At 43.0% G+C, this 13354-nt stretch overlaps 1 protein-coding gene across 2 annotated transcripts in view; it reads right to left on the bottom strand.

Annotated features, from left to right (window-relative positions):
• The window catches only part of MTO1 (Pyridoxal phosphate (PLP)-dependent transferases superfamily protein), a 31377-nt gene that overhangs the window by 16143 nt on the left and 1880 nt on the right, over positions 1-13354 (bottom strand). Inside the window, exon 1 of one of the 2 annotated variants that reach the window (XM_077368445.1) lies at positions 634-1114. The exons of the other annotated variant lie outside the window; for it this stretch is intronic. Coding sequence (XP_077224560.1) covers positions 634-1036 — 403 coding nt within the window. The 5' untranslated portion in view covers positions 1037-1114. Of the gene's footprint in view, positions 1-633; positions 1115-13354 lie in introns of those variants that run through there. 2 annotated transcript variants of the gene reach the window in all.

Below are 13354 nucleotides of genomic sequence, written 5' to 3'. Positions count from 1 at the left end.
TAAAATGTAGATTTTATAAGCTATAACCTCGACTTTACGATCCTTAAAATGTACAACCCATGTTTTAGCTTATAAAATCCAGTGTTTAGCTTATAAAATCCAAGTTCTTACAATCCTAGATTATAAAATCCTTGTATCCAAACACAGTTTATAGTTATAAAGGGTTTTTCTAAGAGCATATACTTATGGATTTTACATTTATAAAGGATTTTTGTAGGAACATTTTTTTTGAATGGCAGGATTTTTCTAGGAACATAAAAGGGTAATTCATAATCATTATAACATTATGTATAACATTTTCATGACATAACATTAATAACCTTGGCTCTCACCTGAAACCTAGGAAGCACGGGTACTCTCCCGAGCCTCACGCAGCCGTGTCGGGTGCGGGTGTGCCTCGGGTGCGTACCCCTTTTATTTTTTTTAAAAAGAAAAAAAAAAAGTGGGTCGGGTGCGCACCAGTGGGTCGGGTGCGTAAGCCCTTTACACTTGTAATCATTATGCAAAACATTTATCTAAGAACATAAAAGGGTTTTGCTAAGAACATAAAAGGGTTTTGCTATGAACATATACTTATGTATAATCATTATAACATACAAAGGATTAGAAAAATGGGAAATTTAGTATGAGTACCGGCATGAACTGCGATGCTCCCAGTGGAGCTCAAAAAAGTGGCCTTGGAATCGGCCGAATCCGAAAACTGTACATTCGTAGAGTTACAAGAACCGTCGATCACAGGATCGACGGCTGCAGCAGATTCAGTAACAGCAGAGGGATTCGACCACGGAGCAGCAACGATTTGAGCCGCACCAATGTTGCTACAGTTCCTTCGAGCTTTAATACTAAGTTGACGGACGAAATTTGGGGGAAAACGAAAGATCGGAGAAGAGAGTCCGAATCCAGATCCACGGAACGGAACGGATCCGAAAAATTGAGAATCGGAACTCGATTTCTTTGGTTTTGGAGTAGAGAAATCGGGATCGGATCTACACTCGAAGGTTGGAAAAACCCTAGGGCAACAGTTTGAGACGGCCATGGAGTAAAACCCTAGAATGGCAAGATCTCTCTCTCCTCTCTCGCTCTCTGTACCTAAGTCCCCACGCTTTCTTCAGTTTGGCTCATATCTTCTTATTTATAGGTGTTTTTGGTTGAGTTGAGACCTAAGATGAGGTTAGGGTTTCGTACTTGCCAAAAACTGTTAGGGTTTGGTTAAGTTGTGTGGACCCCGATCAGAGAGAGGCCGCTGGTTTGGGTTTGAAGAGGGTGGTGGCTCGTGGAGCCAAGGTAGAGGTGGCGGTGATGGCGGGTAGAGGCCGGCCGGAGGTTGGATCGGAGAAGATGGAATCGGTGCCGGATTCCGGCACAACTCACCAGAGAAGAAGGATTTTCTTCTCTCTGCTCCTCTCTCTCTCTCTCTCTGTGTATGTTAGAGAAAATACAAAAAAAATGAAGAAGCTAGATGGGGGAGAGATCGGTGGATTTGGAGGTGGATGGCCGAGAAAATGGTTTGGGTTTTGAAATGGGTTTTGATAGAAGACAAGGGGCGGGTTCGGATTCTGGTGGGGTTTGCCGGAGGATGTGAAGAAGAGGGTGGTTGGTGGCGGTGGAGAGATGGAGATGAAGGTGGAGGATGGTAGATGGAGGTGGGATAGGCTTGCCGGATTCCGGCAAGATTGCCGGAGAAGATGGAGATGGGTTTGGATGGGGTTTGAGATGGTTGGTGGTGTAAAATAGAGGGGAAGAAGATGAAGTGGGAGATGGACAGAGGAAGTGGTGGTGGCTCGGACTCCGGTGGGTTGCCGGAAAAGAAGGTGGGTTTGGTGGATATGGGTTTGCAGGTTTTTAGAGATGAGGGTGGTTCGGCTATGGAGGTGAAGACGTAGAGAAGGTGGAAAAAAGATGAGGCCGAGATGGAGGCGGCTTGGCCGGAGGTTGGAGGGTGGCCGGAGGATGGGCTCTCTCTCTCTCTTTCTACGAAAAATGAAGACCCCCTCTGCTTCCTTCGAAAAAAAAATAAAACCCCTCTCTCTCTCTCTCTCTCTCTCTGCTTTTTATAACCTAGATATTTCATGGGTATGATCCTAGCCATTCATTGCAAAGTCCATGTGTCTTGTGTAATTTCAACCTTTGATCTCTTCCATTGTCTTTACAAACCCTAATAAAAAACCTTTTTCTCACCTCATACTACCCACACACTTTCCTTGTTGATCCTATGGCTTAGAATTATTACTTCCCAAGCAAGCAATGAGAACATCCAAGAATACCCTTAAAGATGGGTTGATTTCCTTCTTGCCCAAACCCCTATTTTGATTTCTATTAAAGAAGAATGATATACCTAACCCCCCCTTTTTGCTCTAGACAGCCCCATCTAGTGTATTTTAACTACTTTTTTCTTTATAGGGGGGCTCGGGTAGGAAAAGGGTAATACTAAAAAAAAGTAATGGTAAATTTGACCTCCCATGCACTTGCCTTGGACAGCCACTTTCTAGTGTATTTCAGTCTCTTTTTACTTTATTCAGGGGGGGGCTCGGGTAGGAACATCGATCAAAGGGCTTGGCAACAACAGTATTTCTCAAAATTTTCGGGTTTATTTTGCACTTCCGGACCTTGTCGAACCTCGGGATTTCATTCGAATACGCGGGTTTAGGGTCTTATCAAAATGGGGTGCCTACAGATGCCCCTCTTTGGCAGAGGGCGCTCGTCGCGCGAATGCTAAAGCTAAACAGACAACACATTTTGACTGGCCCAAGGTTTCAAACAGAAGGGATGTAAGAGGATAACAAGGTTAACTGACGAGACAGATTCTCATCGGATCAATCTAGAAAGAAATGATAAGATGAATTGACGAGACGGATTCTCGTAAAGAAAACTGAGATGCTGAAATATTGAGACAGACTCTCGATGAAATAGTGAGACAGACTCTCACTGGAAGCACAATGGAATTATTAGACAGCCTCTAATTAAGCCACTCAGGGATTTAGAGGATTACAGAGCGGAATGATTAGAGCATAATTAAGATCAAGCCGATACAAGATCTGAGAAGACGGCTTCTTAACTGATCAACAAAGCGGAATGATTCGACCATCATCATGATCAAACCACTTTAGGATCTGAGAAGATGGCCTCTTGACAGATCAACAAAGCGGAATGATTAGACGATCATCATGATCATTCCCAATCCAGGAGCTGAGAAGACGGCTTCTTAACAGGTCAACAAAGCGGAATGATTAGACAATTATCATGATCATTCTCAAATCAGGATCTGAGAAGACGGCTTCTTAGCAGATCGACAAAGCAGAATGATTAGACAATCATCATGATCGTTCCAAAATTAGGATCTGAGAAGACGGCATCTTGACAGATCAACAAAGCGGAATGATTAGACAATCATCATGATCATTCCCAAATTAGGATCTGAGAATACGGCATCTTGACAGATCAACAAAGCGGAATGATTAGACGATCATCATGATCATTCCCAAATCAGGACTTGAGAAGACGGCTTCTTAACATATCAACAAAGCGGAATGATTAGACAATCATCATGATCATTCCCAAATCAGGATCTGAGAAGACGGCATCTTGACAACTCAACAAAGCGGAATGATTAGACAATTATCATGGTCATTCCCAAATCAGGATCTGAGAAGACAGCATTTTGACAGATCAACAAGGCGGAATGATTAGACAATCATCATGATCATTCCCAAATCAAGATCTGAAAAGACGGCATCTTGACAGATCAACAACGCGGAATGATTAGACAATTATCATGATCATTCCAAAATCAGGATATGAGAAGACGGCATCTTGACAGATCAACAAAGCGGAATGATTAGACAATTATCATGATCATTCCCAAATTAGGATCTGAGAAGACGGCATCTTGACAGATCAACCACGCAGAATGATTAGACAATTATCAGGATCATTCCTAATTTAGGATCTGAGAAGACGACATCCTGACAGATCAGCAAAGTGGAATGATTAGACGATCATCATGATCATTCCCAAATCAGGATCTGAGAAAACAGCTTCTTAACAGATCAACAAAGCGGAATGATTAGACAATCATCATGATCATTCCCAAATCAGGATCTGAGAAGACGGCATCTTGACAGATCAACAAAGCGGAAGGATTAGACAATCATCATGGTCATTCCCAAATTAGGATCTGAGAAGACGGCATCTTAACAGATCAACCACGCAGAATGATTAGACAATTATCAGGATCATTCCTAATTTAAAATTTTGATTTGAAAAACGCATTCAAGTTTCTCAAATCCTGATTCGTTAAAACTGATATCTCAACCATCAATGCATGCTAAGTATCTTTTATGGTCTGACTTTCATCAGGACATAAAAGATGCCTCTAGTATAATTTCGCATCCAATACAGGAGTCTTAACAAAAATCGAACAGATTCAAGCTTTCTTTCATGAAATTTGGGTTACAAAGATTTTATTTTTTGAAAGTTTTCTTTTCTTTTCAATAGCTTTGAAAGGTTTTTTTTGAAAGTTTTTTCTTTTTTTTTTTCTTTTCAACAGCTTTGAAAGATTTGCAACAGTTTTTACCATACCATAAATTGCAATGATAAGACGGTTGCTCGTCACACGACCACTTAAGTTTGTGAGATAGTCTCTCACCAAGCACACACTAAAATTGTGAGACAGTCTCTCACTAAACAAATCAATAACACGAAACTCAAGAAGGAACAGTTTTGATTCAAGAAACTGAGATTTTGATCGATTCCGTTACAGGATTGATCGTCTCTTGCTGAGAACTCTGGGAATGTGCGATCTCTGCTGATAATCGGACATAAGTAACTTGCTGAGGTTTTGAGTCTTGACCATTTTTTCTAAGAGAACTGAATTCTACTTTGGATTGAAGGTTGGGGGAGCAAATTCTAGACTCCGCTGGGGAAACTGATTTTCTTGGAGAATTGACTCTTCTGAAGAGTGGACTCAACTGAGGAGTTTAGAGGTTTGGCTTGAGATGTGCTTGTAAGAGAACTGAATTTTTTCTAAGAGAACTGAATTCTACTTTGGATTGAAGGTTGGGGGAGCAAATTCTAGAATCCGCTGGGGAAACTGATTTTCTTGGAGAATTGACTCTTCTGAAGAGTGGACTCAACTGAGGAGTTTAGAGGTTTGGCTTGAGATGTGCTTGTACCCCCCTCTTATCTTTACTTGCTGGAGATATTGTTACTGATTGCCTTTGTGTGCTTGCCCCTAGTATATTGTGTTTCCATGACAAGAGTTTTAAGGAGGCAGGACAATGATGGTTGAAGAGAAGATGCATCGTTTCATGTTGTACAGTTTTTATTTTTTTATGGAGAGTAGGACAATCACCATGATGGCTGAGTCTGAGAATCCCTTCTTTCGCATTGCTTGCTTTTGGAGGCCTAAGGTCTCTGGTAAGTTTGAACAAGATGTCTCTCGCCCCTTCTGATACCTAAACCAGGATTTACTCTGAATTTTCTTCACATTTTGGAGGACACACTCCCATTCTTCCAGCACCCGACAGTTTGGACCTTGCAAGGAAAGTGAACACAAATATGAAGGAGGAACAGATTTCCAAGGACTCAATCAAAGAAGATTCTTATTGTTCGACGGACTCGACTCGCTTTCCACTCACTCTTGGATCTGATGTGTTATTTTTCAAGGGTATGGCTTAGCCACTCTTAGAGTATTTCGAAGACCGTGTCAAAAGGCACTACTCTCCTCTTTCGGTGTTTATATCATGGTTATTATCCCTTTCAGATTGCTCGGTTTCAATGCCCCTAGTTTAGAGGAATGTTAAAGTAAGCTTGCTGGCACTACTTGGACTCCGAGATTTTACCCTGGTTGAAGACTGTTTCTCCATCTCAATGATTTGCTTTTTTGTTGGAAGTCATTGCCATTGACCAGATTGCCTTCTCAGGTTTTCAATCTGACGGACCGCTTGCCCTAACTTTTGCCTGATTCGCCATTTAGGGTTTTCAATCCAGCGGGCTTGATACCCTAACTTTTGCCTAAGCCGACTTTTCAGTTGTCAACTTAGCGGGTGAATGACCCTAAATTTTGCCTAGACCGCCCTCTCGGGTTTTCAGCCTAGCGGATCTTCAGACTCCGTCTCTTTTTTTTCTTGACTTCGAACCTCTGCTTGTTCACCAGAAGGACTTTCTAGGTGGGCTTGGGTTCAAATGGGTTGGGATATTTCTTTTGGATTTCAAAGTTGCAATCGAACCTGGATTGGCCAGGTTGCCTACGTACTCCAAAAATGGAGGATCAGGTCTGCATAGTTCGCTGGGGTTTGGAACAGAATGATTTGGCTTTTAAGCTCAAAGGTTGAAAGGGAATAATTTGACTTTTATTCCAAAGGTTGACCGAACCTGAATTGATCAGGTTGCCTACGTACCCTATAGAAAGGGATCAGGTCAGACGTAGTTCGGAACGAAATGCTCCTGGTTTGCGGGTGTTTTGAAAAGAATGTTTGATTTTGTTGAGGCTTGAAGGTGTTTGCAAAAGGATTTTTTTAAACTTGGGATTTTGGCATTTAAGGCTCGGGCGTCCAATGATGTCCTTCTGATGTTTTGGCATACAAGCTTCTTGAATGGCTAAGGTTCAATGGCTTTGAACTTTTTCTTTTTCTCTTTTTTTTAGGAATCTGGCGGCATTTCCTGGCAAGACTTCATCTGCACTGTGCAAGCTAGACTGATTGAATTCCCACTTTGTCTTTGGGATATTTGGGATTCTACGACTATGGGTCTTCTCTGAATGCTGAAGATGATTTTGAAATTTTCAATCTATTTATCGACTCCGCTTCCTGCGATTCTGACGTTCTTGAGGAGTTGACGTGGGGCATGCTCCCTTCTCCTTTCTTCTCTGAATTCTATCTTTTTTTCTTTGTTCATTCTTTTTTTTTCACTTGAAATGCGGGAATGCCCTTACTCTTTGATTACTTTGACTTAAAATTCCATCGGAATGTATAGCCAAAGTATTCTTTTTGGGGTTCATGTTTTATGTTCATGACTTTGTTGTCCGAAAGTCTTCTCTCAATTTTCATTAACTTCACTCGATGTCTAGTATCCTTCGTTTGAAATTTTTACTTTTTCGACCTGATGTCTGAAGCTAAGGGTGACTTACGTTGAACAGTGCCAAGGTACGCTTCGGGTTTATCCTCATAGGACCAAGCAACACTTCTTTGAACCCTCTAAATAGGTTTATCGCTTCTTTGCGCTCTTCGGAAGATTTTGCCAATCCTTATTTCCCGAGTTTCGGATTTCGATACCACTATCCACGGTATCGATTTCATCTTCAAGTGGCTTTGCTCGACGTTCTTCCTCTCGTTTGATCATCTTTCAAATCTCGAGGAGAATTTCATCGGCATCCTCGTCCGAGGAGGGTGTCTTAATTTGTTTATCAACATTAGATCCAAGAGTGAACATATACAAGAATATTGACGACACTAGAATCAGATGTTCATTGCATTGAATGTTTGAAGTACATCAATGATTTTTTACGCGCCGCGATAGGCTATCCATCAAATTCAACAGAAGACTGGACACTGGCTCACAATGAGAGAGACTAATAAACACAACATACTTAGAATTGATGTTGACATGGTTAGACTTACCAACTTTGACAGGAGAGTTGGTATACACACGACAAAATAAATTCCAAAGATAAGACACTTCATCGGAGGCAATGGATTGACGCTGAAAGTTCAAGGTCAACATGCCTTCCTTAATGATGATAATGATTGGAGAGATCGACCCTGGAGTTAGAATCTCAGAAGGGGCAATCCTATAATGTCCTATCAACTTGGCTCAAACTGATCCATTGGCATTGGTGGGATTTTCTCTGGCATGGTGATATCTCCTGAATTTCAAGCTCTGACATCTTTCATTTTCCCTATGCAATCAATCTACTTCCTAGCCCCAGGGTGGTACAGGTAAAGGTGGTAAGATATATGAAGGGTTGAATGGGTGAAATGGTTCCCATGGTGGGTGTAGGAGGTGCAACACGGTTAGGTGTAGGATTCTTGGAAGCACTTGAGTTCAAAAATAATGAGGGAATCCCTGTCTACCAGGTCATGGATATCATCATCATCTCTCTCATTTTTGTCAAGATGAGATTTTCAGTATACTCAGTCATCTGGGCAATGTGAGAGGAAACAGGTACAACGGACTAGCTAGACCAAGCGAGTTTAGAGATGAAAGCTGTTTTGAGGTTGATGGCAGACGAGTGACGAAGACTCCTGTCATGGACACCATAAACACTAGGCTTAATGAGAATTAATCACATGGCAATGTAATGTGCAAGTTGAAACAAAAGGCAGCACAAAGACATCCTTCTCTTGGATAAAATCCGACAACATAACAACCGTACATAAAGATGTGGTACGGTAAGTACATGGTTTGTCAACAAGCCTAAAAGGATGATGACCACACTCAAGGTATTTGGAGAAAATTCGGTAGCATAACGGCTATACTAGGAGATGTGGTAAGATAAGCACATGGTTTGTCAACGAACCCAAAAGGATAATGATTACGCTAAAAAATTCTGAAAAAAAATCGACAGCATGACAGCTATACTAGGAGGGTCTCAGCAACTAAACATGAAGAGTATGCCGTCATGGTCAAGATAAAGCAGGGCTCTCAGCAAGAACACACACTCCGGTAATGATAATGGTAAGATAGACTCATAATCGACATGCGGAGTACATCTAATCAGGATCAATCAAATGATAAAGCTCATGGAAGATAGATCATGGCTAAAAGAGCCAAGCATCTGATGATAATCTACAGAATGGATAGAGAGGAATAATTGATTAGATTATGAAGGAAAACTTAACTAGGAAGTAAACCCTAATCTAATAACATAAAAGTATATATATATATATATATATATATATATATATATATATATAATCAGGGGCACCAGCCCTAACCTGATCTAGCGAAGCCAAGAAAGTCTCGACTCAAGCTTGTCTGTGAGTGTACTAGACAGCGCGGCGGGTAATCACGGTGTGACCTACCCTTCTACGCTACATGGGTAGGCTGACTTTTATCCTAGGCTCACATATGCTGGTCGCACATGCTCGTCCTATATGAATACATATATATAGTGTCCTAGCAAGGGTCCCTTAATTTTGGTTCTAAAGCGAGCAACTAATATATATATATATATATATATATATATACATAATATAATGAAATAAAAGTAGGGCCCAGGCATATCTGCAGGGTACTATGCGTATGAGCCATACTCAATATATATAACACAAGTACGCCCCATGTTATACATAGTATGCTTCATTGCTCATCGGCTGCTGTAGACAAAAGTATGCCCAATGTCTACGATTGCAGCACCGGCGCATAGCTTGAAAATAGATCCAGCAGTTCCGTCAGGGTAAAGACCTCCCAGTCTGGTACGCACTGTATCTATTTTCGTGGAGCCAGTGATAATGAAAAACAATGAAAGAAATAAAGAATGAAGGATATGACAACATATGATGTGCAGTGTGCGAATCCCTTGTTTTATTTACGCACCTACTTGGTGCCCCTAGATTTCTAACGACAAAGTTCCTATTTAACTTGGCTTTAGACCCAAATTTCTTCAAAATTAATTTAAATGGCATTTTTACTGAGTTAGGCAATGTTTCGAGAAACTCCCCAGTGGAGTCGCCAGCCTGTGGATCCCGATCAGAGAGAGGCGGCTGGTTTGGGTTTGAAGAGGGTGGTGGCTCGTGGAGCCAGGTAGAGGTGGCAGTGATGGCGGGTAGAGGCCGGCCGGAGGTTGGATCGGAGAAGATGGAATCGGTGCCGGATTCCGGCATAACTCACCAGAGAAGAAGGATTTTCTTCTCTCTGCTCCTCCCTCTCTCTGTGTATGTTAGAGAAAATACAAAAAAAATGAAGAAGCTAGATGGGGGAGAGATCGGTGGATTTGGAGGTGGATGGCCGAGAAAATGGTTTGGGTTTTGATAGAAGACAAGGGGTAGGTTCGGATTCTGGTGGGGTTTGCCGGAGGATGTGAAGAAGAGGGTGGTTGGTGGCGGTGGAGAGATGGAGATGAAGGTGGAGGATGGTAGATGGAGGTGGGATAGGCTTGCCGGAGAAGATGGAGATGGGTTTGGATGGGGTTTGAGATGGTTGGTGGTCTAAAATAGAGGGGAAGAAGATGAAGTGGGAGATGGACAGAGGAAGTGGTGGTGGCTCGGATTCCGGTGGATTGCCGGAAAAGAAGGTGGGTTTGGTGGATATGGGTTTGCAGGTTTTAAGAGATGATGGTGGTTCGGCTATGGAGGTGAAGACGTAGAGTGGGTGGAGAAAAGATGAGGCCGAGATGGAGGCGGCTTGGCCGGAGGTTGGAGGGTGGCCGGAGGATGGGCTCTCTCTCTCTCTTTCTACGAAAAATGAAGACCACCTCTGCTTCCTTTGAAAAAAAAATAAAACCCCTCTCTCCCTCTCTCTCTCTCTCTCCCTCTCTCTCTCTCCCTCTCTCTCTCTAGTTGCTTTTTTTTTTTTTGAAGAAGGCAACAGAATATATATTTATATATATGAATAAGCAGAACCGAGATGGTCCTGTCGGAACAATGAGCAAATAAAATAGCAAGACAATGACTCAAGGGGGGAGATAGTCAAAACACTCCATTTCGGCCCGAGAAACACCACTTTTAGCCAGAGAGTCGGCTGCCACATTGGCCGATCTCCGGACATGCTGAAAGACCATGGAGTAGCCCTTTCCTCTATCCTCTATCTCCTCAAAGAAAGGCACAAATCTCCAAGGGGGAGAAGCATCTCCCGAAAGCCAGCGAATAACATTTACGGAATCGCCTTCGACTATCAGACTGTCGCACTCCAAGCGAGGCATGGAAAGAATCCCACTGTGAACGGCTCGAACCTCCGCCTCAGACGAGTCGGCAAATCCAAGAGGCCCTGAATAGGCCCAAATGACTTCCCCTTTGTGATTCCGACATAACCCCCCCACTCCAGCCGCCCCTGGGTTACCGATAGAGGAACCGTCAAAATTGAGCTTCAGAGACCCCGGTGGCGGGGGGGACCATGAGGGTCGAGATTGCACTTTGGTAACCGATTCCATGCATATGGTTGACCACCCTTCCCAAAGGGCATACGCAGAAACAAAACGAAAAAGAGGAAGTGAACGGGCCCAGGAGATGACCGCTGCTACCACCTGTATATAAATCCAATATGGGGACCTGACTTTCCCTTCAAAGACCCGCGCATTCCGCTCTTTCCACAAGAACCACCAGGAGGCTAAGAGACACATCTTCCACAAAATTCTACCTTTCCTCTTCCACGGAGCCCAGTCCCAACTCCTAATAAATTCGGCCATAGAATTGGAAGCAACCCAACTGACTCCAAATCTAGAAAAGAGCTGACCCCAAATATATGAAGCAACCTGGCAATGTATAAATAGGTGGTCGATGGATTCCCCGGCGGATAGACATAGGGGGCAGTGATCAACCAGCCACATTCCTCTTTTTCGTAAGAAATCTATCGTCTGAATTCGTCCCCTGCTAACCGACCACCCAAAGAAAGCAACTCTTGGGGGGCATGCGAGGCGCCAAACCGCGGAGGACGCATGCTCCATTAGAGTGGGGATCAGATGGAGATAAAAAGATTTAACAGAGAAAATCCCCGACGGATTCCAAATCCAAATACGACGATCTATGCCCGAAGACTTGATGAAGTAAGAGTTCAATAAGGAGATGAGGGCGTTGTAATCGCTTAACTCCCGGACAAAGAAGGCTCGACGAAACTTAGGAATCCACTCCACTTGCCCTTGGACCCGTTCGAAACATTCCGATACCCAAGCTTCTTTCTGAGAAGATACGATATATAAGTCAGGAAACAAAACTCGGAGAGAATGGGACGAACACCAAGGGTCCTGCCAAAACCGAATTCGATCCCCCCTATAGACTCTGAAGCGAACTCCAGGGGCAAAAACGGTCTTCAAACGCAATATGTCCCTCCATACCGTGATTCCTTTGATTTTGAAAGTATCAACAGAGTCCCAATTCCCATGAGATGAACCATACTTACTGTCAATGACCCGAACCCACAAAGAGGATTGTTCTTCTCCATATCTCCACAACCACTTACCCATAAGGGCCTGATTAAAGAGCTGGACTCTCCTGATACCCAAACCTCCTTTTTTAATTGGAGAACAGACTAAACTCCATTTAAGAAGGGAGACCCCTTTGGAAGTCCTTGAACCGCCCCACAGAAATCGTCTCTGAATTTGCTCGATGCTCTCAGCAACAGAAGCTGGACAATGAAAAAGGGATAGAAAATAAATCGGCATATTAGAGAGAACAGCCTTTATAAGCACCAATCTACCTCCTTTGGAAACCAAACGGCGCTTCCATGTGGCCAACCGACGCTCAATCCTTTGTATAATAGGAGTCCATAGGGTGTGTCTCGGACGGCCCACCCCGAGAGGGAGACCCAAATAGGTAGCGGGAAAGACATCTAGACCACACCCCATAATTCCGGCGAAGGATGAAGCCTCACTCTCAGATACATTAATCGCATACAACCGAGATTTACCAAAATTGGATCGTTGACCTGAGACCATCTCATAACACCGAAGCATGGCTTTCAGATTGAGAAGCTGGGAGAGGACCGGGGAACAGAACAGGAGGGTATCATCCGCAAACTGAAGCAGCGAGACTTCCACCTTATTGGTCCCAATTAGGAAACCTCTATATAGCCCCATATCACTTCCCTTTTTCAGTATACTGCATAAGGATTCGGCCACTATCAAGAAAAGAAATGGAGAGAGAGGATCGCCCTGCCGCAATCCTCTAGAGGATTTGAAGAATCCTTTTTATAACCTAGATATTTCATGGGTATGATCCTAGCCATTCATTGCAAAGTCCATGTGTCTTGTGTAATTTCAACCCTTGATCTCTTCCATTGTCTTTACAAACCCTAATAAAAAACCTTTTTCTCACCTCATCCTACCCACACACTTTTCTTGTCGATCCTATGGCTTAGAATTATTACTTCCCAAGCAAGCAATGAGAACATCCAAGAATATCCTTAAAGATGGGTTGATTTCCTTCTTGTCCAAACCCCTATTTTGATTTTTATTAAAGAAGAATGATATACCTGACCCCCCTTTTTGCTCTAGACAGCCCCATCTAGTGTACTTTAACTACTCTTCTCTTTACGGGGGGGGCTCGGGTAGGAAAAGGGTAATACTAAAAAAAAGTAATGATAAATTTGACCTCCCATGCACTTGCCTTGGATAGCCACTTTCTAGTGTATTTCACTCTCTTTTTACTTTATTCGGGGGGGGGGGGGGGCTCCGGTAGGAACATCGATCAAAGGGCTTGGTAAC

This window comes from Tasmannia lanceolata, unplaced genomic scaffold (assembly GCF_043159265.1).
Source record: "Tasmannia lanceolata isolate RefF3 unplaced genomic scaffold, GAP_Taslan_0.1 ptg000025l, whole genome shotgun sequence".
NCBI classification, from domain to species: Eukaryota; Viridiplantae; Streptophyta; class Magnoliopsida; order Canellales; family Winteraceae; genus Tasmannia; species Tasmannia lanceolata.
Note: the sequence above shows the minus strand (reverse complement) of the source record. Positions and strands in the feature narration are given on the sequence as shown.